This window comes from Magallana gigas, chromosome 8 (assembly GCF_963853765.1).
Source record: "Magallana gigas chromosome 8, xbMagGiga1.1, whole genome shotgun sequence".
In the NCBI taxonomy this organism is placed as follows: domain Eukaryota; kingdom Metazoa; phylum Mollusca; class Bivalvia; order Ostreida; family Ostreidae; genus Magallana; species Magallana gigas.
In genome coordinates this window covers 24,053,516-24,081,385 of record NC_088860.1, presented here as the reverse complement: position 1 = coordinate 24,081,385, position 27,870 = coordinate 24,053,516, and the positions used below count along the sequence as shown (strand labels likewise).

The 27,870-nt window shown below is 35.7% G+C and overlaps 3 protein-coding genes across 3 annotated transcripts; 2 read left to right on the top strand and 1 right to left on the bottom strand.

Annotated features, from left to right (window-relative positions):
• Window positions 1-720: 720 nt before the first annotated feature.
• LOC105346251 (ceruloplasmin) lies at window positions 721-12,078 on the top strand. The gene is made up of 14 exons (XM_011454754.4): window positions 721-986; window positions 1,348-1,553; window positions 2,232-2,420; window positions 7,049-7,307; window positions 7,489-7,592; window positions 7,685-7,790; window positions 8,061-8,290; window positions 8,679-8,860; window positions 9,116-9,383; window positions 9,817-9,982; window positions 10,340-10,500; window positions 10,669-10,820; window positions 11,037-11,271; window positions 11,635-12,078. Exons 1-14 carry the CDS (start codon window positions 862-864, stop codon window positions 11,943-11,945), a joined length of 2,694 nt encoding a protein of 897 aa, XP_011453056.3. The 5' UTR covers window positions 721-861; the 3' UTR covers window positions 11,946-12,078.
• Window positions 3,353-5,563, top strand: LOC136270584 (leukocyte receptor cluster member 9-like). Its single transcript, XM_066068611.1, has 3 exons — window positions 3,353-3,476; window positions 3,685-3,895; window positions 4,062-5,563. The coding sequence occupies exons 2-3, from the start codon at window positions 3,739-3,741 to the stop codon at window positions 5,453-5,455; spliced, it is 1,551 nt and encodes a 516-aa protein (XP_065924683.1). The 5' UTR covers window positions 3,353-3,476; window positions 3,685-3,738; the 3' UTR covers window positions 5,456-5,563.
• Window positions 12,079-12,264: 186 nt separating the features above from the next.
• Window positions 12,265-26,291, bottom strand: LOC105346252 (nuclear pore complex protein Nup107). The gene is made up of 27 exons (XM_011454755.4): window positions 26,153-26,291; window positions 25,881-25,936; window positions 25,002-25,099; window positions 23,565-23,639; window positions 23,045-23,133; window positions 22,689-22,751; window positions 22,202-22,274; window positions 21,759-21,918; window positions 21,091-21,220; window positions 20,751-20,834; window positions 20,389-20,480; window positions 19,997-20,072; window positions 19,440-19,553; window positions 19,066-19,236; window positions 18,581-18,783; window positions 18,225-18,267; window positions 18,040-18,109; window positions 17,782-17,900; window positions 17,411-17,546; window positions 16,867-17,030; window positions 16,390-16,492; window positions 15,632-15,720; window positions 15,421-15,492; window positions 14,921-15,094; window positions 13,329-13,397; window positions 12,871-13,035; window positions 12,265-12,546 (listed from the first exon to the last, which is right to left on the bottom strand). The coding sequence occupies exons 1-27, from the start codon at window positions 26,165-26,167 to the stop codon at window positions 12,442-12,444; spliced, it is 2,808 nt and encodes a 935-aa protein (XP_011453057.3). The 5' UTR covers window positions 26,168-26,291; the 3' UTR covers window positions 12,265-12,441.
• Window positions 26,292-27,870: the final 1,579 nt, after the last annotated feature.

Sequence of the window (27,870 nt, the reverse complement as noted above, 5' to 3'; positions counted from 1 at the left end):
GTAAAAACATGAAAAAGGGGATTGTGATTAATTTCAGGAAAGATTTGCTTTTATATATGAAATCAGAAGAGGATTTATGTGATGTATGATTGGGGAGCAGTCGTCGGTATAATTGCTCTGCATGATGGTGTACATGTGGTAGCTCATGAATACGGCAAGAAAAATATATTCGCAACATATCTAGATTTTAGTTCAGTTTGATCGTGTACATATTGATCTTCAAATTCAAACAACAATTACATTAATTAAACATTAAATGAATCAAGAGTGGAAAAACCTTAGAAGTAGTCTCCTCGCGTCTGCAAAAAATTACCGCTCTTGACCACACGGAGAGATTGCTCAAAATAAAGGATAAATGTACACAACAAAATCTTCGAATTATGTGTAACTACAGCTTCAGCAACAGTAAAGCAGAAACCTTAGAATGAAAAACTCAAATATAACTATTTATGATGTCAAAAAGGGTGGAGTCAGGTTTTGCTTGCAGTTAATAAAAATAAAACAAGATTTCTTTTGATTTTTTTTTAAACATTCTTTGTAAGTTAAGCCAGTAGTGGTATCTGCATATCGTCTACATTTGAGTTTACATGCATGTAAGCATTCTAAAATATTTTTCTTCAAATAATTATGTTTTCGCAGGAAGTTAATTCTTTAAAGTGCTTACACCAGCGGATATCCTCACAGCAATGTTGAGGAAGATAATTGTATTTTGTTGAAAAGACTCTGCACCCTCCTCGATAAGTAAATATTTTGTTTATCTTGAAGAAAACTTTCTCTCACTTCACTCGCTTCCTGAGACCGACTTTAAGTATAGGGGTGAGCCATAATAAAGGTCCATGTCCATTGTTAAATAAATAAAATATGGATATTGTTTGGAGCAGTGTTCTGTGTTTATCGGCCATCATAACAATCTCTCAAGGTAAAGAGGTAGATCTCTATGTCGGTATAGATGAGGTGGAGTGGACATACAAACAGACCGACAATAGGTAAGTGTATCCAACCTGTTTCTAAAAATTAAAAACGACTCTGTAAGAATTTTGTAAATTTTGACATTTTCATAACTAATTAATCAAGTTGGCGAATCCCATTTAAAAAGATTGCCTCATATTAAAAAAAAACTGAAATAAAAAAAGGAGAAAGAGTTTAATTCTCAGAATGTAGTTCAATTTCCAAAGGCTGGTTTAGTTGAAGCTTTACGAGAAAAATCTGTTGGATGGTTAAAAAATGTAAAACGTGATTCAAGATTTCTTCATAATGTGGCAATGCCCAGGCAGTAGAATACTTACATGTATACTGCATACATAAGTACTTGATATAAGCCTTAACACACATCTGAATCTGTTTCAGTGATGCCGTGATTAGGAAAGCAGTCTATCGGGAATACACAGACCAATCATTCTCGAACAGAAAACCCGTGACGTCACAACAAGGACTTCTTGGTCCTGTGTTGAGGGCATCTGTTGGGGAAACCTTAAAGATACACGTCAGGAACAACGCTAAACGCCCGTTCTCTTTCTACACTGACGGTCTCAAAACCCAAAAGAATATAACAGGTACAGGTACCCGAGGGGAGAGTGTGGTTGTGTGGGGGAGTGAGGGGTAGTGTGGTGTGGGGGGTAGATACTAGTATGTAACTTTTGTTTTATGATGATCGTGTCTCACTGGAAACTAAAGTTGTGATTCAAAACTGGCGTATAGTCACTAATGTACATTGAGCAAGAAGCGTTTTCATGTATTTCTTTTCTGCTATATTTTTTTTGGTCATAATATATATATTTATGCATTATTGAAACGTTAAATTAAGCCTGACGCACGCCTTAATTACAACAAGCAATAGTGCTTTTTCAAAGTTAAACAATAATCACTACACATACAAAAACTCAAAACAACCAAGTTGCGATTACATAACAATGAAATGAAAAATGCACAATGACAACCTTGTTACTTGTATTCAGAAATGACACCCATATATGACATGTATATCTATTTGACGGTTTTTGTTTAAATCAAATGACAAAATAATTCAATGAGCAAATTATAGAAAGGATTGGAGTGATTCAAGAAATCCAGCTTTGAGTGTCGTATTACCTGGTCTTATTTAGGAAAAATTATGTCCAAATAAAATAGAATTTCGTCAGATAAATTATGAAATATAACTTTGGTATCGAAACAATAAAATCCTCTGCTCTATACTACATGTATAGTAACATCCCATCTTTTATATGACCCAGGTTCGGCCACTTTGGGTAGTCCTGTGAACCCTGGTACCACCTTGACCTACATCTACATCGTGACCGACAATGGTCCTAGGTCAGGGTCATCCGCTGGGGATTGTGTGACGTCACTGTATTATTCTGATGTCAACTTCCTGCAGGACACCAACTCTGGGTTGGTGGGGATGCTGATCGTCTGTCAGCCAGGTATAGATAATTAGTAGATGTAATAATTATGAATGAATCTCTGTAACTATATAATTTATTGCATTTTTAGGTTATTGACTGTACCCCGTATTCTTAATGTTTAATTTTTAAAAGAATTTTTGTATGTAAAGAGAAACTAAAGGGGGAATCGAATTAAGGGCCATCGACACCCCGTGACTTTTACTTTTTAAGACAGTACGTCACAACATAGCAATATTAACCCATTGTGAAACTAGTTGTGTCACCAGAAGTTGGTGTCCATCTTTGTAGCGCATTGGGTATATCTTAAGGCCCCGACTTCGAATATTAATAGCAGATTTATGATTTTATAAACAGCAATATATCTTTAAAAAGGTGACCCCCCCCCCAAAAAAAAAACATTCATTTTTTCTGTAATTTTCTAGTATAATGCACTGGTATGCCCGAATTCCATATGTATGCGAGACCTTTGTAGGGGATATGCATGGAGGACCCTTAATGAATGGGGTGTTGGTCGTTTGTAATCAGTGTATAGGTAATTAATGAGTACATGTACAAATTTATCTAGTTAGAAAGAAAAATACAGACATTAAACAGTTCATCTACTGACTGCTTTAATACATGTATACAATCTTATCATAATGCAGTTAGGAGTCATAAGATACACAATATAGATAGATATGAATTGGAATTACTAATATTTCTTTTATCTTGTGTATAGTTTTTTTTACTTTATTGTCGCGAAATATTTCTTATATTCAAGATTGTCGTGTTTTTAATAAAATGATTAAAATAGGAAATGTTAACATTTTTATTAATCCTTCTCGTTTGTGTAATGATTGTTTACAAATTGATAAAAACAATCATGTGAATAGTTTGATCATTACGAACCAAACGGGCGATAACTTGTTTTTCTGTTGTGTACACCTTCGGACGAGCAATGCTATTTTTAGAGAAATACGTCAGATGACAACACGGGTATTGCATCACGGATTGAAAGAGAAAATAGCCGTGCTATATATACAAGACCCGGTGAGAGGTCTCCATACCTTGATCTTATAACTGAGGGTGTCAGAGGTAAGAATGCACATCAACACGATATATCGTTATTTAGAATTTATTTTGAATATTAATCAGATTGAGAAAGAGGGGTGGGGAAGGGGCGGGACCGCCATCATTAATATTTTAGCATACTCTTAATAATAAATTACGCATTCTCTAATATATTGATATGCTAGTATTTTGCAATCTATTGTGGATGACATTGTTTATTTCTTGTCTTCAGACTCGTCTCTGCACGAATTTTATTTTTACTTCCGGGCGAACTTCTCTGTCGACTATGGCGGGAAATACAAAGGTCCAAGAAATTGAAGTTAGTGCCATAAAAGCCGAGTTCGATGGAACTTGTCGGATTATAAAGGATTTAGGCGAGTTCACTCACGTTCTTACTCTACAACCTAGCGGAAAGGACATCATTTACAAGTTTCAAATGACAGGTACTTAATTATATTGATAGCATCCTCATATTTTTCAAATTAAATAAATCATTTATGTACCCTCTTGCGATAATGCTTTGTATTTTAAAAAGCTCTAAAAATTAAAATGCTCAATATACCTTTAAATGTTTAATAAAATTTAAAGAACTGCTGTTCTGTCTTACAGGGAAATACCCTAATGCTAAACCAAACGTGATAATCCGTTGTCCCGCCCTAACAGAGGGGCAGATTGAGGAGATGGTTAAATGCATGGACACTGAGGCGGACGGAACACCAATGATACAGACAATGCTAACCAAAGCAGAACAGTACCTCAGTGCCAACAACATAAACTCCAGCAGCAAACCCAAATCAGGATCGGGCGGGAACCACGAAAATAATGGCCGCAAGAACAAAGAGAAGCGGAAGAAACGGAAAGAGAAACAAGAGGAAGAGGAAGTGAAGGATGAAAAGAAAGCTTCCATGAAGACAGCTGATGACGTCATCAAGCGCATCCAATGGGACGCTGAGCTGCCTCAAGACGAGTTTTTGGTGGGCTATATAGATAGGTTCCTTGGAATCCAGGAAAAATACTTCACTTCTTTCAGCTGGGAAGACATTGCTAGTGTTGATTATAGCGTGTTGGCTGTACCTAAACATAGAATCGAGTATTTTAAGTATAAGGATATCAAAGTTTGGGATAAGCCCCGAAGAATCGATAACGTATTTGGCTCGACTGGGAGTAAGACTACAATTTATGACGTAATCGCTAATTACGAGAAAAATAATCCTGGCAGTACTAAACAAGACAATGGAAATTATGAAGATTCCGATGATGATAGCGATGATGGAATATCGGTAACTATTGATGGCGGCGCATCAAATTCGCAGATGTACAATGATGATGAGGACGATGATGATGATGACCAAGCAGCTGGCTTTGATAAGGAATTGTGTGATGATGGCTATGATAAATATTGGAGAAACAAAGAAAGACCAAACTATTTCTTGGCTGTCCGAATAACGGACCCGGACGTAGCTCAAACAACAGAGGGTATTCAGGATACCATATTGGAACACGAGCCTCGTTTTGAGAGTTGCTGCATGCCTCTTCATTGCCTACACATGACTCTGTGCACGATAGGTTTGGACACACCTGAACAAGTGGAACATTGCGTTTCAGTTCTGAATCGCTTAAAACCGGAACTGGCTTCCATGGCACCAAAGAATATTCCTATAATTTTGAAAGGAATCAGTCATTTTTTCAACCGGGCTCTGTACGCTAAAATCGAAGGTGCGAAGGAATTGTATGAGTTTGTGGACCACATAAAACTGTGTTTCAAGAACGAGGGCATTGAGATAAGAGACAATCACGAATTTGTTCCACACATGACAATTATTAAAGTGACTCGGCCGGTGGGCAATTCCACGGGACAGAAATATATCCCGCCTTGGCTCTACTCCCACAAAACGGATGTGGACTTTGGACAGCAGGTGCTAGACAATATCTACCTGTGTAAGATGACGCACGAACGGAGAGAGGACGGGTTCTACGTGACGCCAGCTTGTTTAACTTTCTAAGTCAAACAAAAAATATAAGAGTAATCAAATTTAATTTATTGTCGATAATTTGATGTTATTTAAATTTAATATTAATATTTTTATGAATTAAATCAAATAATATATGTACATTTTTGTTATATTTTTTTTGTACATCCAAGGTTTATACCCATTGATAGATTACTTTTGAACACCGTGTTCTCGCTTAATCGTTCCAAATTAATATATTTTGATACAACAGTTCGGGGAACTGTATCACCGCTGGCTGTCAACCCGAATTTCCCGTAGATCTACAGGTCTGCAACTCCTCAAAGGCACGATTTCAGTGATACCCTATATCATTGGATCCAAAATGGAGGGGATTTCGGTCGTCGGAACCCCCCTTTTCTCTAAGACATATAATTTCTAAAACAACAAACTGTAATGGTTATTTAAAGCCGATTTTTACCAACTTTTATCTTAATACTATAATTGTCCCAAAGAATTACATGTGCCTTAAAAATCACTAATTTAAAGAATTTTGTACAACGAATCGTAATTTGTTTGCAATAAAAAAAAATATCGATTTTTTAACGAAGTTAAGTACTCCCGTTCACCAAAGCAAAAACGCTTAACAATGGGTAAATAAAAACTACATTGCACTGTGATGTTGAAAAAGATGTCATGTTGTAAATTATGAATTTACCGGGTGGCAGTAAATACAAAATTTACAACATGACAACTTGTCATGTTGTAAATTTTGTATTTACTGCCACCCGGTAAATTCAAAATTTACAACATGACAAAGATACTGACAAGATAAAATGTTTGTTAATTATATGTATCGCATGAAAAACGTTAAAAAAAGGTCCTTGTCTTTTTGAAAAATTCTCAATTTTATACGCATTGATTTTCAATGATGGGAACATCCCCCCCCCCTCACTTTTCAATATTGCTGAATCCTTTTCTGCATAATCGTTTGTATTGTTGGAGACTCCCAACACGTCTCGCATACACCTAATAGAACCATTTTAACAAGGCCTTGGACTTTCAGTAGGATGTAAATATCTATTTCTTGCGTCATAACAAGTTAAAATGACGCTGGTTTCAAGCGTAATATACACCGATTGCGTAGCCTTCGCTCAAAAGCCAGACAAATCTTGTTGATTTCAAAGAGCCATTACTGAGTGGCCAGCAATGAAATAGACAGGCCTACGTCACATTGCCGATTGACATAACTACCCAAAGTCCAAGCTCTTGTTAAAACGGTTCTAACTGTTGGCCACCTAATTTAAGGAACTTTTCTCGTTGTCATGAATGTTTATTGCTATCAACTAACAAATGTGAAAATAAATTTCTAGTTTTTATGGCATGAAAATAGCTCTGAATAGATATAAGCTCACATTCGTAAACTGTAACGCAATATTGGTAAGGTAACTTCTCAAGAGTGTGAAGGAACCAATCAGAATAGGACACTGGTTATTTACAAGGTCAAGAAAAATTCAGGGAGTTGGCCAACGCTCACGTTGGAGTAAGCGAAACTGACAGTGGGTTTCCGACAATGACAGCAAAACTGTCTCTGTACACATGCATACGAAAGCATAGAGTAAAAACGTTTATATTTACTACATTTAGATGAAAAGGCCAAGAGTACTATTTTCCTCCACTTCGGAACATTTTACGAGGAGGAGAGTTGGTACAGTTCCGCCAATCTTAGTGCAAGTCTTCGCCAGACGACATTTTCAACCATTAATGGCTACACTGGCGGAAATCTGCCAGATATTGAAGTCTGTTTGGACAGAAATGTTCGTCTGCATATGACGTCACTTGGAGGTCAAAACGACATACATACAGTGGTTCTATATGGACACCAATTTGAAGTCAAAAGTCAACGGTAAATATTGGAAGCATATACTGAGTACTGTACATATATTGTCTCTTCTTTCTAGCTGCAAAACTGTAGCTCCATGCATTGGAGATTTGGGTTGACGGACCGTATAACCGAATTTTCAGTGGAGCTACCGTTCTGCAGCTATCTTCTTTCCCGCTGATGACCAATGTTTTATCACCTACAGATTCGATTCTTTGAGTCTCTATCCTGGTGCGGCGGTCCAGGCAAACTTTAGGACATTAGAAGAAGGAACATGGCAACTGACCACTCAACATACATCGGATAATCGTAAGCATAATCAAACAATAAAGTTCAATATAAACTATGTAAAAAAAAAAATGATGTGAATGTTGATACCACTCACTTTTCTATTGGTACAGTTCATGGGCGTGTGATTGTGTCAACATGCAACTCTTCACGTCCGGCCCAGCAACTCTCGGGCAACATCCGGTACTACTACATAGCAGCAGAGAGAGAACAGGACGGGTAATGAACGATTTAATACGTATTTTATCCCATTATACATAATCTACACAAGTAAGACTAACAGGGATACATGTATATATAATAGGATAGTTCCATGTGTTTGAAGCCTTTTAAAAATGGAAGTTGTAATTGAATTGATGTATTTCCCCTAATACTCTTCTCCTACTTTTCTACTTATTTGTTCAGCACTTGTATTATTCATACCTGTACCTCTTAATGGAACGAAACGCACAGGTTAATCTTTCATTTGGTTAAACCCCCCTTTTGTAGTAGCACGCCAGGACCAATCATATTTCAAGAGTACACAGGTCCAACGTTCAAAACAAAGAAACCCAGCGACCTCCAAATCAACGGGAGACTGGGCCCTCTGATCTACGCAGAAACCAAAGACATGGTCAAGGTGGTGTTCTATAACCGGGCGGACCGGAACCTGACGCTGCATCCTCACGGACTCCGGGTCGGCAAGATGTTTGAGGGGGTTCTGTATGATGACGTCACAGGTTGGTTCCGGTGTTGGAACTCTTCCGTGTAGTAAAAATTTCCTATGTATAGGAAAGATCCATAATCGATGCTATACCGAATTGCAATTATCTCACTTAAATAGAGATTTTTTCACATATGGTACTTGAGATTGGAATTTTCGTAATTTGTCCTTAAAAAAAAACAAAGTCACAACATGCAGAACAATTAAAACCATTGTCATCCTAAATTGGATTGCTTATATTATGCATGGATTATAATTTCCTTGATTAAAGATATTTAGTCTGCTTGAATGAAAATCATCTCTGAAATGGATTAGTCACTAATGCAGCTGCACCAAACAGACCTGACGATTTTTCCGCATCATATTTGGTTCCATGTAGTTCAACCAAACTCACTTTTCCCTAGGTAAAGGCGCCGTACCACCAAACAGGATCAAGACCTACTTCTGGAGTGTACCGGAAGACGTGTCCGTCTCCCTGTTTGACGACGACTGTTTGGTCCGCCATTACACCTCTGGCATTGGCCATGGCGACGATTCTTTCCTGTTTGGCCCTTTGAAAATCTGCTATGATGGGTTTTCCCAAATAGTTTAGTAATAGTATTCTGAGTAGCTATTTCTTTATTGTATTGGCAAAAGCTGCACTTCTAAATGAATTTAGTGAGTACATGCATGTAAGTAAATAAGTTATTAAGTTTATATCTGAACTAAGTAAATTAATGAATTAGCATAGATATTTTCAAATGATTTTTAATGTCTTAAAAAGGTGAAAACATCAAATGGCTTTGGAAAGTCTTTTTCGTAGAATATTAAACTCATGCATATTGTGGCCTTTATAATTAAGGTATCAACGGAGAAGGAGCTATTCGTCATACACACTAAAACTTCTACCGACATCGAAAGCATAAATGGCGTCCCCTCAGAATCCCTGATCCCCGGCCCCGTGTGCCTGAAAGAGCGCCTGACCTTTAACCTGATGACGTATGGTACAAGAGAACCCCAGAGCTTCGTCGTTGGAGGCAGCGTCATCACACAGAAAGGTCACGTGCTCAATGTATTGGCAGCAGAAGAGAATTCCATGTCATCTTACAAAGTGACTTTTGTAAAAACAGGTACAAAGAGGTCATCACTTAACAGGCATTTTTACCTTACATCACATGAATTTTTGTAATAACGTTTGTGGTGTCAAACGAACGGCAGTATTATTTAGCGCACTAATATGCAACATGTCGCATATCATGCGCAGATCTAGAAGGGGGCGGGGCTGATCCCCTCCCTTTGCAAAATTCAAATTTCTTTAAATTACATTATAAAATTACCAAATATATGCCTTAGACACCCCATGGCAAACTTAAATAAACGTCACCCCCCCCCCCCCCCCGGGAAAAATTTTCTGGATCCGCGTATATAATTATTCTATGTATGAAAGAAAGTACCGAGAATTAGAATTCACTCCAGATTAAAATGTTCAAAAGATTTTTCAGTGTCTTTTTTCTGTAAAATAATCCATGGCAATGTTTGACGATGTTAACACTTTTAAAACAGGTAACTGGTCTGTGAGAAGTTTCCGGAATGAAAATGTTTCTTTTATTTTCTCCGTGGACGGTTGTGGGGAGACCATAGATTTTGTGTACAGTAGCAAGGAATACTCTAGTTTTATAGCAATCAGAGCGAGCAAATGGAGTTATTCCAAAGTCACAGATTGGGCAAGGTAATTCCCCAAAGATATACAGTCAAACGTTGTTATCTCAAACTAGATAGGACTGTTTATAAACTTCGAGATATCCGAGTATTCGAGATATCGAGGGTAAAATACTTTAAAAATAAGTGGTTTGGTTTAACAAATCACTTCGACTTATCCAATGTATTTGGGATATTAGTGTTCGAAATATCGCAATTCAACTGTATCTATATTCCTCGTATCAACCTTTCTTTTGCATCGGACTAAAATGCCTTTTTAATTATTAATTTAACAGCCCGACATATTTCCGTAGACAGTCAGTGGAATAATAATGGCTTTCTTTTTGACATAACAATACATGTATCTGCTTATTTGCGTGTATTTCAGCAAATTGCCCGGATTTCAAATGGGACCAGCCTTCCAGAAGGCGATGTTTGAAGAATATTATAGTATCCACTTTTATTTCCCGAAGACTCCACCAAATGTTGCTGACAAGATGCTACACGGACCACAGCTGTATGCTAAAGTGGGAGACAAGGTCAAATTAGGTACTAGTAAAGACAATTTTATAACCCCACCCAGTAAACCTCTAATTATCCATAAGAGAGAGAGAGAGAGAGAGAGAGAGAGAGAGAGAGAGAGAGAGAGAGAGAGAGAGAGAGAGAAACTATATGTAGCTAGTAAAATAAACAGGTTTCTCACGATCACATTTTCAGAAATAAAGAATAAAGAAAAGCGACAACATTCTCTACACGTGGATGGACTCAGTGACCAAACAAACATCGCTCCTGATAGTTCTCTGCAGATTACTTGGGAGATAAATGAAGCCATTGGGCCGGGGAGCGCAGACCCATCATGTATAATGAAGGTATAAAACAATATATGGATTTTACTGTAGAGGGGAGCAGTTGCTTTGATTCATTCATGTAACTTTCAAATTCCGGGGAAACAATTTTTAAGACTTCTAAAATATTATAACAAAAGCGAATTTGGAAGGAAGGTTTCTGGTAAACAAGGCTCCACTATCTCTCTCTCTTTCAGAGTCTCTCTGTCTCTATGTGAATCTGATATTTCCTATTCTCAGCCCTATTACTCGAGGACTAGCCAACGAGACATTCCGTCCGGACTGTTTGGGCCCCTGATCATCTGTTCCTCAACGGTGCCCAATGATGCGGTGGGGTCCAACCTTCAGCAAAAGGTGTTCATTGTAGGCAGTGTGGACGAGACTCAGAGCTGGTACCTGGAGGATAATCTGAAAACATACACTGGGATTGTCGACACCGATGATCCGAGATTTGCAGAAGCCAACGCCATTAGAGGCAAGTGTAGCTACATCAGTTTTCCACAATTTTTTAAGTGATTTTTTAAAAATCCTTGAAAAATAATTTTTGGCACATTCTTCCTGATATTTTTTTTCATTTTCTAACCACATTTTCAAAAAGAAGGAAGACTTGAGTACTCCCCAACTCCCCATTGTTTACATTAGTTACAAAGCTGGAGTTCTGAATACATGCATTGCAAGTCATGATGGTGAAAAACGCCATCTTCTCTGCGTTTACTCCCTTTTAGTGGTGTCAACCAGACTACATGTACCGTAGTACCAATAATATTCATGCACATCTTGATAAAATGAATGTTGGAGGAAAAACTGTCTATTAACACTGATTTTATTATACTTTCAGCTGTAAACGGATATTCAGACGGTTCGATGAAGAATATGACAGTCCCTATGGGTGAAGATGTATACTTCCACTTCCTCAACGTCGGCAATGACCTCCTCACCATCCACGTGTACGGACTTAACACCAGCGTCTCACCTCAGACCAGGGTGGGGCTAAGCACCGTCACCCTGTATCCCTGGGACTCCAAGTCAATAGTGACCCGGTTTGACACGCCGGGGTCGTTCCAGTATGAGGAGCTGACCAGTCAAGGACACACCACCCAAATCCACGGCTTCTACATGGTGCTGAGCAACACCAAAACAACAGAGTAGACCTGTGCCTTTATTTTTTTTCCCCTCCAGATTCATGAAGATTTTTTTTTATCTAATGTATTATCATTAGTATCATTTTAATAGTATAAGCTATAGAAAATATTAATTTAATAAATGAAACGAAAAATTGAAATTGTATTTGTTTTCTATATGAAACCCACTTGAATGGTGAAGCCCATCACAAAATCAGAGAAGCTGAGCAGGCTGCATTTTGAAATAAAAATTAATTTCAAGTATTTAAACTCATTCTTCTCGGAAGAATTCTATGTACAGGTAATCCCATTCCTGATGTCATTTCAATACAATACCAATACCAAACTTATGTTTTAACCTGTTTTATTTTCTTACATTCATGTATCAAAACTATAACTTGACAACACACTTATGGCCTTCCTCCTTTCAGTTTACGTCACAAAACACTAATGATCCATGATTGAATGACAACATACTCCCAATGCATATTTCCCAGTCTATTTCATGTCACTGCCCACGTGGCTCATTCTATTTCGTAGCCCAGTGGGTCTTTGTTCTGATTCAGAACGGCCACAGAAGACTCTCGCAACAGATGAAGCAGATGCTGCAACTCGTCCTGGCGGAAAACCTGCAACACAGAGCATGATTTACTCTTCACTTCTACAGCACTTTAACAACATCCATTGCAGCATAAAGATTTCCCATCATCTTTCATTGTATTTTTACCATTTAGACTCTATCAGTCAACACATCAATTACATTGTGTAGATTGTCATATAATGTTCACCTAACAGATTTTTTTCAACAACTTTCTATTTTACCATTTTATATCCATAAATCAGAAAATTTTGACAGATGAAAAATTCAACAACAATTCAATTAGAAAGAAGCAACACGACCCTCACATCTTGTAAAAGGTGCATCAAGACATTGTTTAATGGAGCACACCCACCTTATACAGTGTGAACTGCTCGGACGCCACGTGGTCAGCGATCTGTAGACACGCCCCGTACTGCTCCGTCTTGTGCAGAATGTCGTGTAACAGGAAGCACAGTCGCGGGATCGTAAGCTGTCGTAATGATTCCAGCTGCTGCTTCCTACCAGAGTCCGAGTCATCCTACAAAATAATGGAAGACTTATCATACTTTACATTCATTAAACACATTTTCAGTTCAAAATACATGCACTGATATTAGGGACTTCACAATTTCCATGGTTGGTTGATTTAATATTCAACAAATACCTTAAATAATCTTAATCTTCAATCATTGGAAAACAGTTTGCACACTGACTTAAAGCTCTTGAAAAGTTCTTAGTCCGGTGAAATCAAAACTGCCTTGTTTTTTTCACTTAAAATTTACATTATCCCTAACAAATAATGAACATCAAATAAAGCTGAGAAATGGTTACCTCTCTCTGGTCCACCATCCAGCCTCCATTGGCAAACAACAGGACATTGTATATCAGTTTGGTTGTGTTCTGAAAAAGATGTTTATCTGTATAAAGCAATTATCTTAAAAATAAACTAGTGGGTATTGTTTTTTTTTACAAAAAAAAACACATGTCTCCCCTTCTCCCCAAGGATTGTAATAGGGGGCAAATTTAACAATTGAAAAAAATGATGTCAGCTATATGTTACCCAGACCTAGAAAATCTTATTATCTTTTTCTTAATTTGACCTTGAGTAAAACATGGTCAAGGTCATATATAAATCAATAGTACACCTAAGTGTATAATTATTGTTCTTTGTTTGAAGTTTGAAGTCCTTCTGTCAAAGTATGTTCAGGAGTTGAACAATGAAGTTTTTTTCTAATATGACCTTGAACTAAAAATTCTAGGTCAAGGTCAAAAATTTTGGTGAGGTTCAACTAGGTTATATACCATCTATCCATGATACAAGTTAAAAGCCTGTATGTTAAAGGAGTCTTGTGTTATGGTCCGGACAATGTTTTTTATGAAAAGCTTGACCTTGAAGAACAAAATAGGTCAAGGTCAAAACTTTTGGTGGCGTGCACTCCTTCTCAATACCATCTACCTATGTTCCAAGTTTGAAGTCTTAATGTCAAAGGCTATATTAGTTATGACCCAGACAAAATTTTGTTATTTTTTTCTTAATTTGACCTTGAGTAAAACATGGTCAAGGTCAAATATTATTCAATAGTACATCTAAGTGTATTATTATTGTTCTTTGTTTAAAGTTTGAAGTCCTTCTGTCAAAGTATATTCAGAAGTTGAACAATGAAGTTTTTTCTAATATGACCTTGAACTAAAAATTCTAGGTCAAGGTCAAAAATTTTGGTGAGGTTCAACTAGGTTATATACCATCTATCCATGATACAAGTTAAAAGTCTGTATGTTAAAGGAGTCTTGTGTTATGGTCCAGACAATATTTTTTATGAAAAGCTTGACCTTGAAGAACAAAATAGGTCAAGGTCAAAACTTTTGGTGGCGTGCACTCCTTCTCAATACCATCTACCTATGTTCCAAGTTTGAAGTCTTAATGTCTAAGGGTATTTAAGTTACGGCCTGGACAAATTTGGATGAAGAAGAATAAGAAGAAGAATATGAAGAATAAGAAAAAGAAAGTCGACAAAAACAATATGTCTCCCCTTTGAAAGGGGAGACATAATTAGTGGGTATAAATTGAGTGAGACAGATAAGAATACTGTAAATTCCTTATTAAACGAGAGGAAATTATATCCGTGTAAAATTGCAAGAAGCACCACTCGAGGATTTTAAAACCTCACCATTATTTTCTGAAAGTTGAGAACTTTAAAAAATTTGAGTAAATGTTCTGCATTCGCGATTTTATATTCTTGCAATTTGATGCAAAACAGCGGAATCACGGAATAAAGTACTCGCTTAATATAAGGAATTTACAGTATAAGGCATTATAATGAACAAATCACAACTGTTCATATACTGTAAACCAACTTATTTTGCCATGTCCTTAAACCAAAGACTGTCTGGAGTACCCCACTACCACTACACTTGGTACCGACCTCAGTTTGGGCCAGCAGCCCGCGCTGCCACCGCTCCAATTCCTGGTCGTACTGCTTCAGGCGGTGCTCGAACGCCACCTTCTCTGTGAAGGATGCGGCATGGGGAGCTAATGGTTCTGCCGGCTTTGTGTGGTGGAACTTGTTGAACCATTCATTGAAACCATCCATAGCATCCTGAAAGAAATTAAAAAATCTTTTTGTACACATCATATCAAACTAATTACACATTCAAACTTGATATATCTATAACTACCGGTAATAATTTTATTAATACATCTATATTTTTTCACCTTTTGTTAGACAAATTCCTTCATTTATTTGTTAGAGTGGTTGTATAATTGTATTGTACCTCACGTACCATCTACTAGCATAGCACGGTGTGAGTGGTGTGAATTTTCCAATATGGAATCATATTTTTTTATGAATGAAAGGTTACTTACATGTGTTGACTAAATAAAAAGATTTCTTACCAACTAGGGTTGAGAGACAGAGGAACTTACCAGGTAGGCCTTTGTACACAGGTATTCTCGAATGGCATTCTCATCATCTGCTGAAAGCTCATCTGTTCCAGTCTACAAACAACAAGAATGGACGAATCAATTTACTGGCATGTTGTAAAACTTCTTCATCAGTTAATATATGTGTACATGTATTGACTTATTGTGTGACACTGTCTGTAGAAGTATTTTTTATAGCTTCATGTGACCCCACCTGTAGATGCCAATTTCTGTAGATGATGTCTATAGAATCTACTGGCAGTTTGTTGAACACTTCTCTGGCGGCTGTCAATTTCTGAACAGCTGAAAAAAATTCAAACATTGGTCAATATATATATATATTTCAAAGGATTCACAGATTATATAAAAGTTTTGTAACCTTACTAGTATCTGCAAGTATTGTTGTATGTCTAATAGATGGAAATTCATTTTCATAGAACATGCATTCAAAGGAGGTACATGCTTTTCATTAGCCAGTCAGCATAACAAAATGTTCATCAAAAAGTTTCAGCAATGTTTGAAAGGAATTTACTTTACTTAGTGCATACGAACCTCTTGTTTTCTTCCATAATCATGTAATGTATAGCAGTTTAACTTTACGCATTTTTGACTCATTTTTTAGGTATTAAAATTGCCAAAATTAAAGTTACTGTCAAATAAGCTTGTGTACAGGGTATACATGGATAGTAGACAGTTTTAAAATAATCAAAATTAAGTGCCAAAATAACTTAACCATAATCTTTTCAATTTGCAAAATTTTTCGCATTAAAAAAATACAGCTTAACTTTGCTATCTCAAACACTGATATCTTGAATACTACGGATATGTTGAAGGAATTATTAAGTCCCAACCACTTATTTTTAAGTATTTAACCCTCGATATCTTGAATAATCGGATATCTCGAAGTTTTCAAAGTCCCATCTAGTTCGAGATAACGCAGTTTGACTGTACATTCATCAGATTGCTACTCACCAATGAAAGTCCTCATGACGGCATTGGCCTGTTTCATTGCCTCAGCCCTCTGAGCCGTATCAAATACCAGCCAATCAATGGCTGCAATCTTCGTCTTGTCCTCCTGAAAGAAAAAAAATTAGTTCATAAAAGTACCTAAAAAAAAATGCATACCCTTATAAAAAATTGCAGGTCTGTGCCAGGTCAACTATCTGAATCATGAGATCTTCTTATGTGTGTACAGTTATTGTATACGTTCCCTATAAATAACTTTTTTATAAATTGCTGATGAGATGATTGACTTTGATTGTACAAGGGAAAAATTAGAACTTAAAATTGATGCAATGTAATGTCTTGCAGAATTCTATGTAAATAATATTCATCTTTATAAAAAGTGATTGACAGTACATCAGTACTCATCAACTAAGTTACTATTTCACCACGGAAGTCAGGCAGGTTCCTACATTGATCTTGACCTCAGTGTGACCTTTGACCTACCTCTGTCACCGTGACGTCCAGACTAAGCCCCTCCCCCGCGGCCAGCCCACCGCCACTCTTGTTGCGGATGTTCTCCACCACGGTCTTGGTGATTTGTGGGATATCCAGACACACCTCCTCCGCCAGCTGGAGACACATCTGCTTCTCATCCACATCTGTGATTCCTGCAATCCAGATGGTATCAGAAGCGATTGTTATTCAAGTCATTTCTACACTACCTGTACTGTATTATAAAATTTTTCCTCACTTTCTAAAAGAGTTAATAAATCTTTTTAATATTTGCTGGACAATAGAATTATCCCAATTCTTGTTAGTTTTATTGTTAAAAAAGTTCAATAGTACACAAGTAAAATGATCTAATAATGCAGATAATTCTTTAAAAGATTCAGTAGCTACTTTAAGTATAGAAATTGAATTTGATAAATGGACACAATTATAAACCGATGGATACGTTTTATAAAAGATAAATTTAACTGATGAATAGAGATATTTCATACAAGGCCAATCATGTACAGAAAGTGATCTAAATTTTCGGCGGCCTTACCTTCCAGGAAGAGTGCGTACCAGTGAACCTGCGCGGCGGGCGGTAGTTTGGAAACGTAGAAAGAGACGAGTTCCTTGTGGTCCTCCTCTATCAGATATTTAACATAGGCCTCCAATATTACATTACACTTATCCTCCTGTAACAAATTTTCATGGTCAGTGAATAAGATGAATTCCAAAAAAATTACTTGCAAGTTACACCAAATACTTCATTCGAACAACAGGCCTAAAACCTGAAATTTTTATCTTGCACAATTGGTTATCTTAATCTTGGTCTGATTATTAATAGATTTATCACTGCAAGTTAAAGCTTTACTTCCAAATATTGACACCCCATTCTTGACTTGTAAAATCTTACTAAAGAATACTTACATTCACTCGATGTTGTGTGCTTCTGAGGAATAGTACAACATGAGCCATGAAGCGGATTAAATGCTGCGGCAAGGTGTTTTCCTGTCCTCTTATCCACTGGGCCATCAAATCTAGAAGTTCTGTATGAAAAAACACCAGAAACCATGTAATTACAAAGACTGTAATAAAACTTAATTAAATACTTATCTGTGATTATAAAACTTTCCATATGATTTCAATGCTATGTAAAGCAGTTCAACAGGTCACAATGCTACTCACTTTCCACATCACCTAGAATGACCCACTTCTGGATCACATGGTAGAAATCTTGAGACTCTCTCTGAACATTCTGAAAATTATGTATACTAGCATTAATAACCTGTAGTTGTTTATCAACATGAATCAAAATCTAATGTTCATGTATACTGAAAACATAATAAATTTTAAGTACATGTACAACTTACCTCATTGGCTTCGATGCGATTAAAGATGGATTCTGGGTCAGACCTTCAATTGTTTAAACAAGAAAATAAAATAAGTTAACATTCAGTCAGTATCTTTCATACAATTTCTGCTTAAGAAACCTGTACAAGAACTTCATGAACTAAACAAGTTTTGTGAAATGGTATTTATATGGTGGCTATGTGTATTTAGTTAAATTTCAATACATAAATTCTGAAGAGTTGTTTGTAGATAGGCATAAATGTGATATGATTCCAGTTTAGGCAAAAATGTACTAACAAACTTTTTGTATTAACAAACTGTTATTGGCTTCAATGTTAATGACATACGGATGTAGACTTCAATGAAAATGACATACGGTTGATCCCAGTACTCCTGAGGAATGTCCAGACTTTTGTCCACTGCACACATGGTCCTGATCTCTGTCTCTGCCCGGATGTCCACCAGGACCTTGTAATGGGCCCACACGTGGTCCGACCAGGACTTACAGACGGGTAACATCGCCCGCAGGTTCCCACTCAGAGCACCATACAGGCTCTTCTCATACACATCATACTTTGTCTAAAGATCCAAAAGTACCACATAACACAAGTGTTGAGGTGTCTCTCCGTAAGATTTGAATTGTTCTCATTGACATACATGCATTCATATTGCTATTTTTATCAATTGTAAATAAAGACAATAATTCTTCAAAGACAGGTACAGTTTCTCCAAGTTGATGTATAAAATTGACAAAATTTTTAAAGATATGAACGCTAAAAAGTTACCAGCAAACATATTCTTAACAGTTTAACATTGTGTCAATCATACGCCCTTCTTAGGAGACATTGCTGGAAGACTTACATCAGAGGCCATGGCCCAACACATGCTCTTCCAGACCACTCGGTACGGGTTCCCCACCACAGGGTCAATCTGTCCATTGGGTCCCTCAAAGTTTGGGTCATGGTACAGTCTCCACCCCTCCAGGGTAGCGGCTCTCCAGGCCTGACCGTGGCTCTTGCACACTTCCTGGGCCTAGAACAGAGTGGGACAGTATCAATTAAACTGATGCTGCAAGTGTCTTATTTGTAGCAAAACAATACTCATTCATTTTTTTTTTTACACTAAGCTGTTTCAAAATCTGATATGTTAGTAAAAATATGCAAACAAATTAGTATACATGTAATGTCAGTAAGTTCACAGAATAGTCATGACAGTAACTTTTGAAGCATCCTGACCTTCTCTATCTGTCCAGCTCGCAGACAGATGAACAGGTACTGTAGAAGTCGCCCCTCATCCTCCTGATCTAGGTCATCCAGCATTTTCTTCTGACGGAACGGGGCATCTGGGTCCTGTAACATCAAATATGATCGATTAAATAAATATATTTTCTGTTTTTAATGCCCTATTTTATCGGCTAAGAGCATTACTTTATAAAATAAATTATCAAACTTCTTTTTATTAATGTTACAATGACTTGCACTTAAAACGTATAATTTGCATGATATTTTGTCTTTTGTTTTTTAGTAGCATAATTTGTCATCTCTTCAATACAAATACTTATTAAAAAAGAAATTATAGTTTTAGAATTTTTAACCAAACAATGTTTATGTATGCATAAATTTGGTAGCTTTGCAATTCATTCTATAAGTTTTAATGAAAAATAGACAAATTATCTTCTCTTAGTCTACAAACTGCATTGTTAAAAACCATATGGTTTTATTATGACTTAAAACAGGTAGGTAATCAAATATTATCAGCCATTTTCTTGAAGCCTTCCATAAATGATACACACCATTTCAGTGACCAGGGGTCTCTCATTTCCATACGTCACCCCTCCTGACTTCTTCAGTTTGTGAAGTGTATTCTCCCTGCAAAATGGTGACCACAATGTTTAGAACATAAAAAATGAAGTTTTTGTCTTATCAAAAAATATCTTGGTTTAAGTTAAAAACCTATATCTCTAAAAACATACAATTTGCCCTACAAAACATATTTCTTTAACACTATGGATCAATTTGCCCCCGAACTCTACAAGTTATTACCTTTGACCTTTTAATCTATTGAGTTTTCATGTTGTTATAATTCAAGAAAAAGACCAAAGATTAAACTTTACAAAAAATATACAAAAGAAACTGAACACTGAACAAAGTACATTTTGAATAATGTGGATGTATTTTGGCTTACCATGCAACAGCCCGGTCTGAGAAGAATTTCACATTGTCTCCATAGTTATCCATCACGTCATGGGCACATTTCTCTAACCAGTCTATCACCAACTGTAACAGATATATAGAGGGTCTTTGACAGTATATCTACACATTTACGATCAAAATGGCAAGAATGCTTTACGACTACAAATACTACAGCTTTCACATCCTCCCATCTTTTCTGATGCTGTAGTTTATCACATGATTCTATCAATATGGTACATGTATATTTTCCTAGTTTTTATCAGATATAGTATGCATGTAGTTTAGCACCTGGCTTTCAATGATACAGTATATAATACCAGACTCTCACATTTGATGGAGCATACGTGTATTTACCTGACTCTCCCTGATAGTGCTGTCTTTATCAAACAACTTGGTCACTGCCTGCTGTTCACTCTGCTTCATACTGGTCAGAGGACTCTGGTAACAATAAGAACAATATTGAAGATCATATTTCGAAATCTAAATGACTTACATTGTAAATAGCTAATTCATTCACTTTCTACATAAACCATTTAGAATGTTTTTAAAAACCTGCTAAATTAGCTATATACATCCAAAATGTTCTATGCATGTATTATGAATCTGTATTCTAAAAATTTTAAAGATTACATTCCATAATTCTTACAAGATTACATTCCATAGTTCTTATAAGATTACATTCCATAGTTCTTACAATATCATCTACAGCCATCTGCATGTCCTGTAACTCTTTCTCCAAGCGATCATGAAACAAAACATTTATCAGCTGCCATGTATGTTTCTCCATTTCTAGCATGTGAAGCATGTTAAATGTTTTCTGGTATCTACAAAAGAAAAGGATGATGCTTACCACGAAAAGTTCATTCATAAGATTTATAATAAATTTTCTGAATTGGAACTAGTGTTCTCTTAAGAAGTTTCAAATTAAACCCTTTAAACTTTCTATAAAGCTCTATAGATTAGTAATAATGATGTTTGAAACAACTGGACATGATACTAAACACTTGAAATAAAATCTCTGTAAGGGATGAAGATGCTTAGTAAATGTTTTTGACACTGCTGAATTTAATACTGTAAATTCCTTATTTTAAGCGAGTACTTAATTCTGCAATTCCCATGTTTTGTATCAAATAGTGAGAATATGAAATCGCTATCACCAATGTTTTGTTATAATTTCCTTTAGTTCAAAACTGGTTGAAAAATAAAAGCAAAATTTTAAAATCAGTGAAGGTTGCTCCTCGCGATTTTACGCAAAAATTAATTCCTCGCGTTTAATTAGGAATCTACAGTACTGCAAACTGCAGTACATTAGGTCTACAGCGGAACTTCCCTGTGTGTATCTCTTTCTCAATTAGGGCTTACTTGGGTTCGCTGCGGCTGGCGGCCCTGTTGACGAGCTTGTACATGTAGACCACCTGTTCCTGACATACCCGCTCGTAGTCGGACAACAAATCAAACACCTGGGTCTCTGAGGGTCGGTCCTTCATACACTGCAGGAAGTCTCGGTACATCCCGCGACAAGCTACAACGACACGGCGTCAAGTTATTAAAATGATATATGACAAATTGTAACCATGGTACATGGAAAGATTAAATAACACAGTGTCAAATCAATGTCATGATATAAGACAAGGTGGCTACAATTACATTGCTTCAAATCATTGCGACATATAATATGCTATGACAACACCTTAAATCAATGCCATGATAAAAGCACTGCAAAATCAGATACAAAGACTTCTACTTTGATTAGGAAAAGTATAATAGAATAGGTTTTGAATATCTCTCTCTGTATATATACATACCAGATATTCCTGGGTCCTCATCTAGAAGCAGAGCTACATTTGTTGTTGTGATTTCTTCTGTAAATTCTTCTCCCTGAAAACATATGACATCTTATTTAGCAAGTTGAGCCACATCTACAGTACCATGTATGCATAAGTAGAGCAATGTCATGCATGTGTTGACTATTAGTAAAAAAGTATAACCTTATTGAGAAGACTACTTCATGCTTTACAAAGCTACATGTATGTCCAAACTTTTAATAATTATGATGCAAAAAAGAACACAACAGTTGAACACACTGACATGTGAGAAAGGAATTTTTTTAATGTCTGACATCATACTGACAAATAAATATAATTTTTTAAAAATCTAGTAGTCAAATTTGCACTTACAGTACTAGTACACATATTTTGATGCTTTGACTTTTTTCATGAGAAATTCCTGTTAAGCACAATTGACTGTAAATTATTCTAATTGAAATGTGAGACAAAAAACCTCCAGACCTACCATGTTTGTTAGCATGGACTGCCCATACATCGTAGAACTTGCCATGTGTCTCCCAATTTGTGACTGAAAAAATTTGTATAGGCTTCAGTAAAATATTCATTGTAACCGAAGAAATGAGGAAAAAAAAAAAGAATTTTCTAGTGATGTACTGCATTCATTACTCCTGTATCATTTTTGCTCCTTTTTGCCCTGACTGACAATATACAAATTAAAAATGGCATGTTACTTCTCTTTATTAACCACTGTGTTACGACAAAGTCAGTACAAGGCAAAATCTTTGGTGAAAATAACATAAGGCAAAACTTACCCTGTCTACAGTATTTGAGAAGTCTGAATTTCAAAAATTATGTGTTTACCTCATTCTGTGAGAACTGTTGTGTCCTTGATGGAGTAAACTGTACAGAGGTGTCATATTTGGAGCTTGGTGTGAGAGATTTTGGAGCATCTAATGAAAAATTTCAAATTGTTTAAATACGAAAATCATAATCAAGTAAGAGAATACAATAAAATCTATTGTCATAGGTTTGATCTAAAAATCGTTTTTACACAAACCATACAATCAAAATCATCAATGAAATATTTCAATAACATTCACTTTGTTTCAAAGTTTACAGTACACAAGTATTCAAAATAGATATTGTAAATTCCTTATATTTCGCGAGCACTTAATTCCGCGATCCCACTGTTTTATATCATATTGCAAAATATATAATCGTGAACACAGAACTTTTATCCAAAATTCTTATAGTCCTAAACTCCAAGAAAAATAACGGCGCAAGATTTTTAAATCCGCGAAGGGTGCTTCTCGCAATTTTAACGAATATTAATTCCTCGCATTTAATTAAGAATCTACAGTATATCTAATAAATAACTCACAAGATGCCCGTCGTAGACCTCCTGTCCTTGACCGAAGGGACGGTGACGAGACGCTGTCATCAAGAATTTGTAAGGCTGTCAAGAAAATAACGAAATGCAAATATATCAATATCAAAACATATGATTTTGACTTTTCCAACATCAATCTCTATAAAGGGGATTCTAAGATGACATGCATGTTGATGAACAGAAAGAGCATTAGTTCTTAGAACTGTCAGCAATTTTTTTTTGCATCAAAAACATGCCTTACATTCATAATTCATTTAATTATATGGGGAAGGCCACTTTGTTTGATCATTTTTTGGTATTTTTTAATATCTAAATTTACATGATGTCACAAATTTAATTTGATTTCAGAAGCAAAAATTTGCACAGAAGAAAATGCAATATAATACTGTGGTTTTATCAATATTCGTTGAATACCAATTTTCATTGATTTCGTTGTTAAGTTTATCCTTGAAATTAAATATTCATTGAACTGCAATTTCTACTAATATTTGGTATTGATAGGGTCATTGGCCACGAATTTACGTATCCTTGAAACTGTGATTTTCACTTTATCCACGAAAATTGATACCCTTGAATATTAATGAAACCACAGTAAAGGTTTACTATAACCTGTAAAAAGACTTAAATATCAAATTATAAAATACGTATTTCACTTAAAAACATTAAATGTATAGGCAGTAAAATACATTTCAATTTATTAAAGGTAGCTGATAAATTCAAATGAGTATTTGATATTAAACATCACCTCATTGTATCAAATTTACAAAATGCTTTCCCTTACCATGCTTACATATCAAAGAATCAACATACTGGATTAAAGAATCGAAAAACTGCCATGAGTTTTTCAATCAATTAATTATGCACATGATTTTATGGTTCAATTATTAAAAATATTTTAATACATTCAAATATACTTTTATGTTTCACTCTGAAATATTTAACTTACATAAAAGACTAGGAATACACTTTTCACTTTAAGGAATGAATTCAATATTTATTTGTTTTATACGATATAAAATGGTTTGAGGCAGTTTACGCTTTATAAACCGCGAAGCGGTTTATAAAAAAGCGTAAACTGTTTCAAACCATTTTATATCGTATAAAACAAATAAATATTGAATTCATTGCTTATAATCTAATTTTTTTAATCTTCATTGTAAATAAAAACGGTCATTTGACCTTTGAAATGACGTTAAATTGTATAAAATTCAAACGTAACGTCAGGCGTATTGATACATTTTTGACGTTAGTCTTACTATGACGTAGGCAACATTCTTTATACGATATAAAATAATTTTTTAGCCAATCAGAAAGCGCGTTACAACCAGAATTAAATTATTTCAAATTAAACTGAAATCTAACATCAATGTTAAAACACACAGCATAATTTATTTTGTTTTAGTTACAATGAATACAAACCAAACTTACATTTTTGTATATTAAGACTTCGTCTTTCAGAGTGCTTTCTTTTGTCATCACCTCGTAATGAGGAAACCTCTCTGCTGTCAAACTGCGATCTAATCCCCCTGTAATATAAAGAGCATTAGATTTATGCTTGTTATAACATAGGAACTTCAGTTTTAATCGATAATGATAATTAGCAAAGGTGAAAATGTAAAGCAAGACAGCTTATTCCCCCTCGTTCAATTTGACAAAATATCCACCTTGAACTCTTTGTGTTCAACAACAGACTTGGATAACAAAATCAATGTACTTTTGTAATGCAATGAATCTTATTCATTGCATCAATTATGGGTTCAATTGGTGATCAAACTAAACAGAACTGATATGTTTTATCTAGAAATGAACTGTAATGTAGTGAAATTGGGTTTTACAATGTTTATGTTCCCCTCAAAACCTCTACATTCCTAACCTCTGACCCTGGTCTACCCCATTACTGGGCAAGCCACGTGGCACCCAATATTTTTGGAGTCCATACCCATAATGTACTTTAATGAAGTACTGTTTTATTATTGCTGGGACTGGCTCACTTTGCTGTCATCTATGTAAAGTAGGATGCCAGCTATTTTGTTATTTAATTGCATACTATTTTGTGTACCCTGCTTATTGCAAACTTGGTTACATGACAGTATTGTTTCCCTCTATGGTATTCAGAACTCATCAGCTGGTAAAATCATTATCAACGTTAATTAAATAAATTTGACTTTGAAAAAAAAAGTTTGAATAATTTATACATGCAAACATACGGTTTTCTTTGAAAAACAAGTTAAGATCACAAACCAATTTGTATTCAAAACTTGTTTGACAATAATGTCAGCTTTAGATAAGCACTAATGCTATACATACCCATTGAAAGAGAAACTTGCATCTGTGGCATTTGTAGAGGTGTCTCCAAGAAAACTCTGAAAATAGTTTTTGATATAATGATAATCATGTCAATACAAAATGTTTAGCCTCAAGCCCTCAACAAATATCGTTAGCATTCATAAATGTGTTTCTTTTGAGGAAATTCGGTACACTATGATCATTATCGATACGCACATTTAACATTAGAAGAGGTTAAAACGTACAGAATACAAATATTTCATAACCCATATTCTTTGTTTAACAATTCATACCCTTCTTGGATCCATTTTTTAATTGAATTTGCTAATAATTAAACATATCTATTCCCGCGACTTCTCATGGCTGTGCTGGTTCTCTTTTTCTTAAGGACTAGCATAGAGGTGGTGAAGCAAATCGTCTCTATTTAAGTTGGCACCTGAGGGTAAAAAAACCGCTTCTTTTAAGGAACTTTAGACCAAATACTGATGGTGGTAAGTACAGTTTTACATCTGCTCTGTAACTAAGTTACAATTAGAAATAATAATATAGTTATATATGTTGAATCAAATTCAGAGAGATTTTAAAAATAGTAACTTACATTGTATTCTCTTTTGAGACTGGTGGACAGGCATAGCCTACATAGGCTATGCCTGTCCACTTCTCAAAAGAGAATACTTACATTGCAGCAAAATGTTTTGAATTGAATTATCATGGAGTTGCCCCCTTTTTTGAGAGTATGTAAAATATTGAAATGAAAATAAGAAAATTAAGAGTGAATTTGAAGTTATATAGGTATTAATATCCCCACCACCCACGGATTAAGGTTTTCATGATTTTTATGATCAGGAACTTGTCCTTGTTTGCTTGTCAAGATTTTTTGAATGAGCCTGTCCTCTTTCCCAATTTCAAACACGATGCTACGTGTCTGCATTGTAAGGCAGTACCTATAAGATCAGTAAAGATTTTTAACTTGAAACGTTAACGTTTAAAATAAGCCTACAGATCAAATGTTTCTTAGGCAATAATAAATGCAAGTTTTTGAATAGTTTCTCTACATTAAAAAGGTCAACAAGGAATTTCCACAATAGGTTACGGCATACTTTACTGGGCGGAAACTATGGTATAATATATATCATCCTCTCAGAACCATCTGGGGAGAGCTGGAGAGGCTCCCGATCTTTGCCTGAGACCGTGGCTACGTAGCAGCTACTCTGTTTTAAAGCGGTAAGCTAGCCTACTCGCTACGTACACGTAGATATCCGTAGCCTAAATATTTAATTCCATTAAATTATATATTGCTACCTTAGTTAGTACTACTTTTCGAAAAACATGAAATTAATCTTTTTTATATAATGAGTTGCTATTCTTATTTATGTAGTGAAGTGCTATTCAACCTATAAGTTGCTGTGTATATTGAAATTGACAAATTATGTCTATGGAATAAGTTTTTGTTGAATATTTCCAGCTTCAAATCTGAGACCTAGCGTCTAAACAGACGGTGCGTTATATCTAGGACCTAGAACGCAGACCAGGCCCCGCTGTCACCACTATCAAAATATTTATGTAACGGGATTTCCCAGCAATAACAAAGACAATCCTTTCTCCAAATTTCTTTAATGATGTTATATTTTTATACTCTGTAATATATCATGATAAAATGAATATAACATAATTGTTAAATAACATTTATTAAAACTACAAGTGTCCAAATATTAAATCCAAGATTTGAGGCTGAGAATTAAGATGAACATTTGTGACGGCAGCCATCCACGATACTTTAAAAATAGACATGATCAAAGACTGCATGCGACCCATCCTTATATATGACGCCAGACACACTGCGACTGCGTCCACTCGTGGCGTCAGGGGTCCTGAGACCACTTGTGGTCGTGGGACGTCGCGCGGTTACGAGTGGACGCAAATGCAGGACCCATGACGCTATGAGAATGACTGCAGCAAAACAGAAAAAAGGAAATAGATAAGGAAACAGCTGGAGTTCTTAACCATTTTC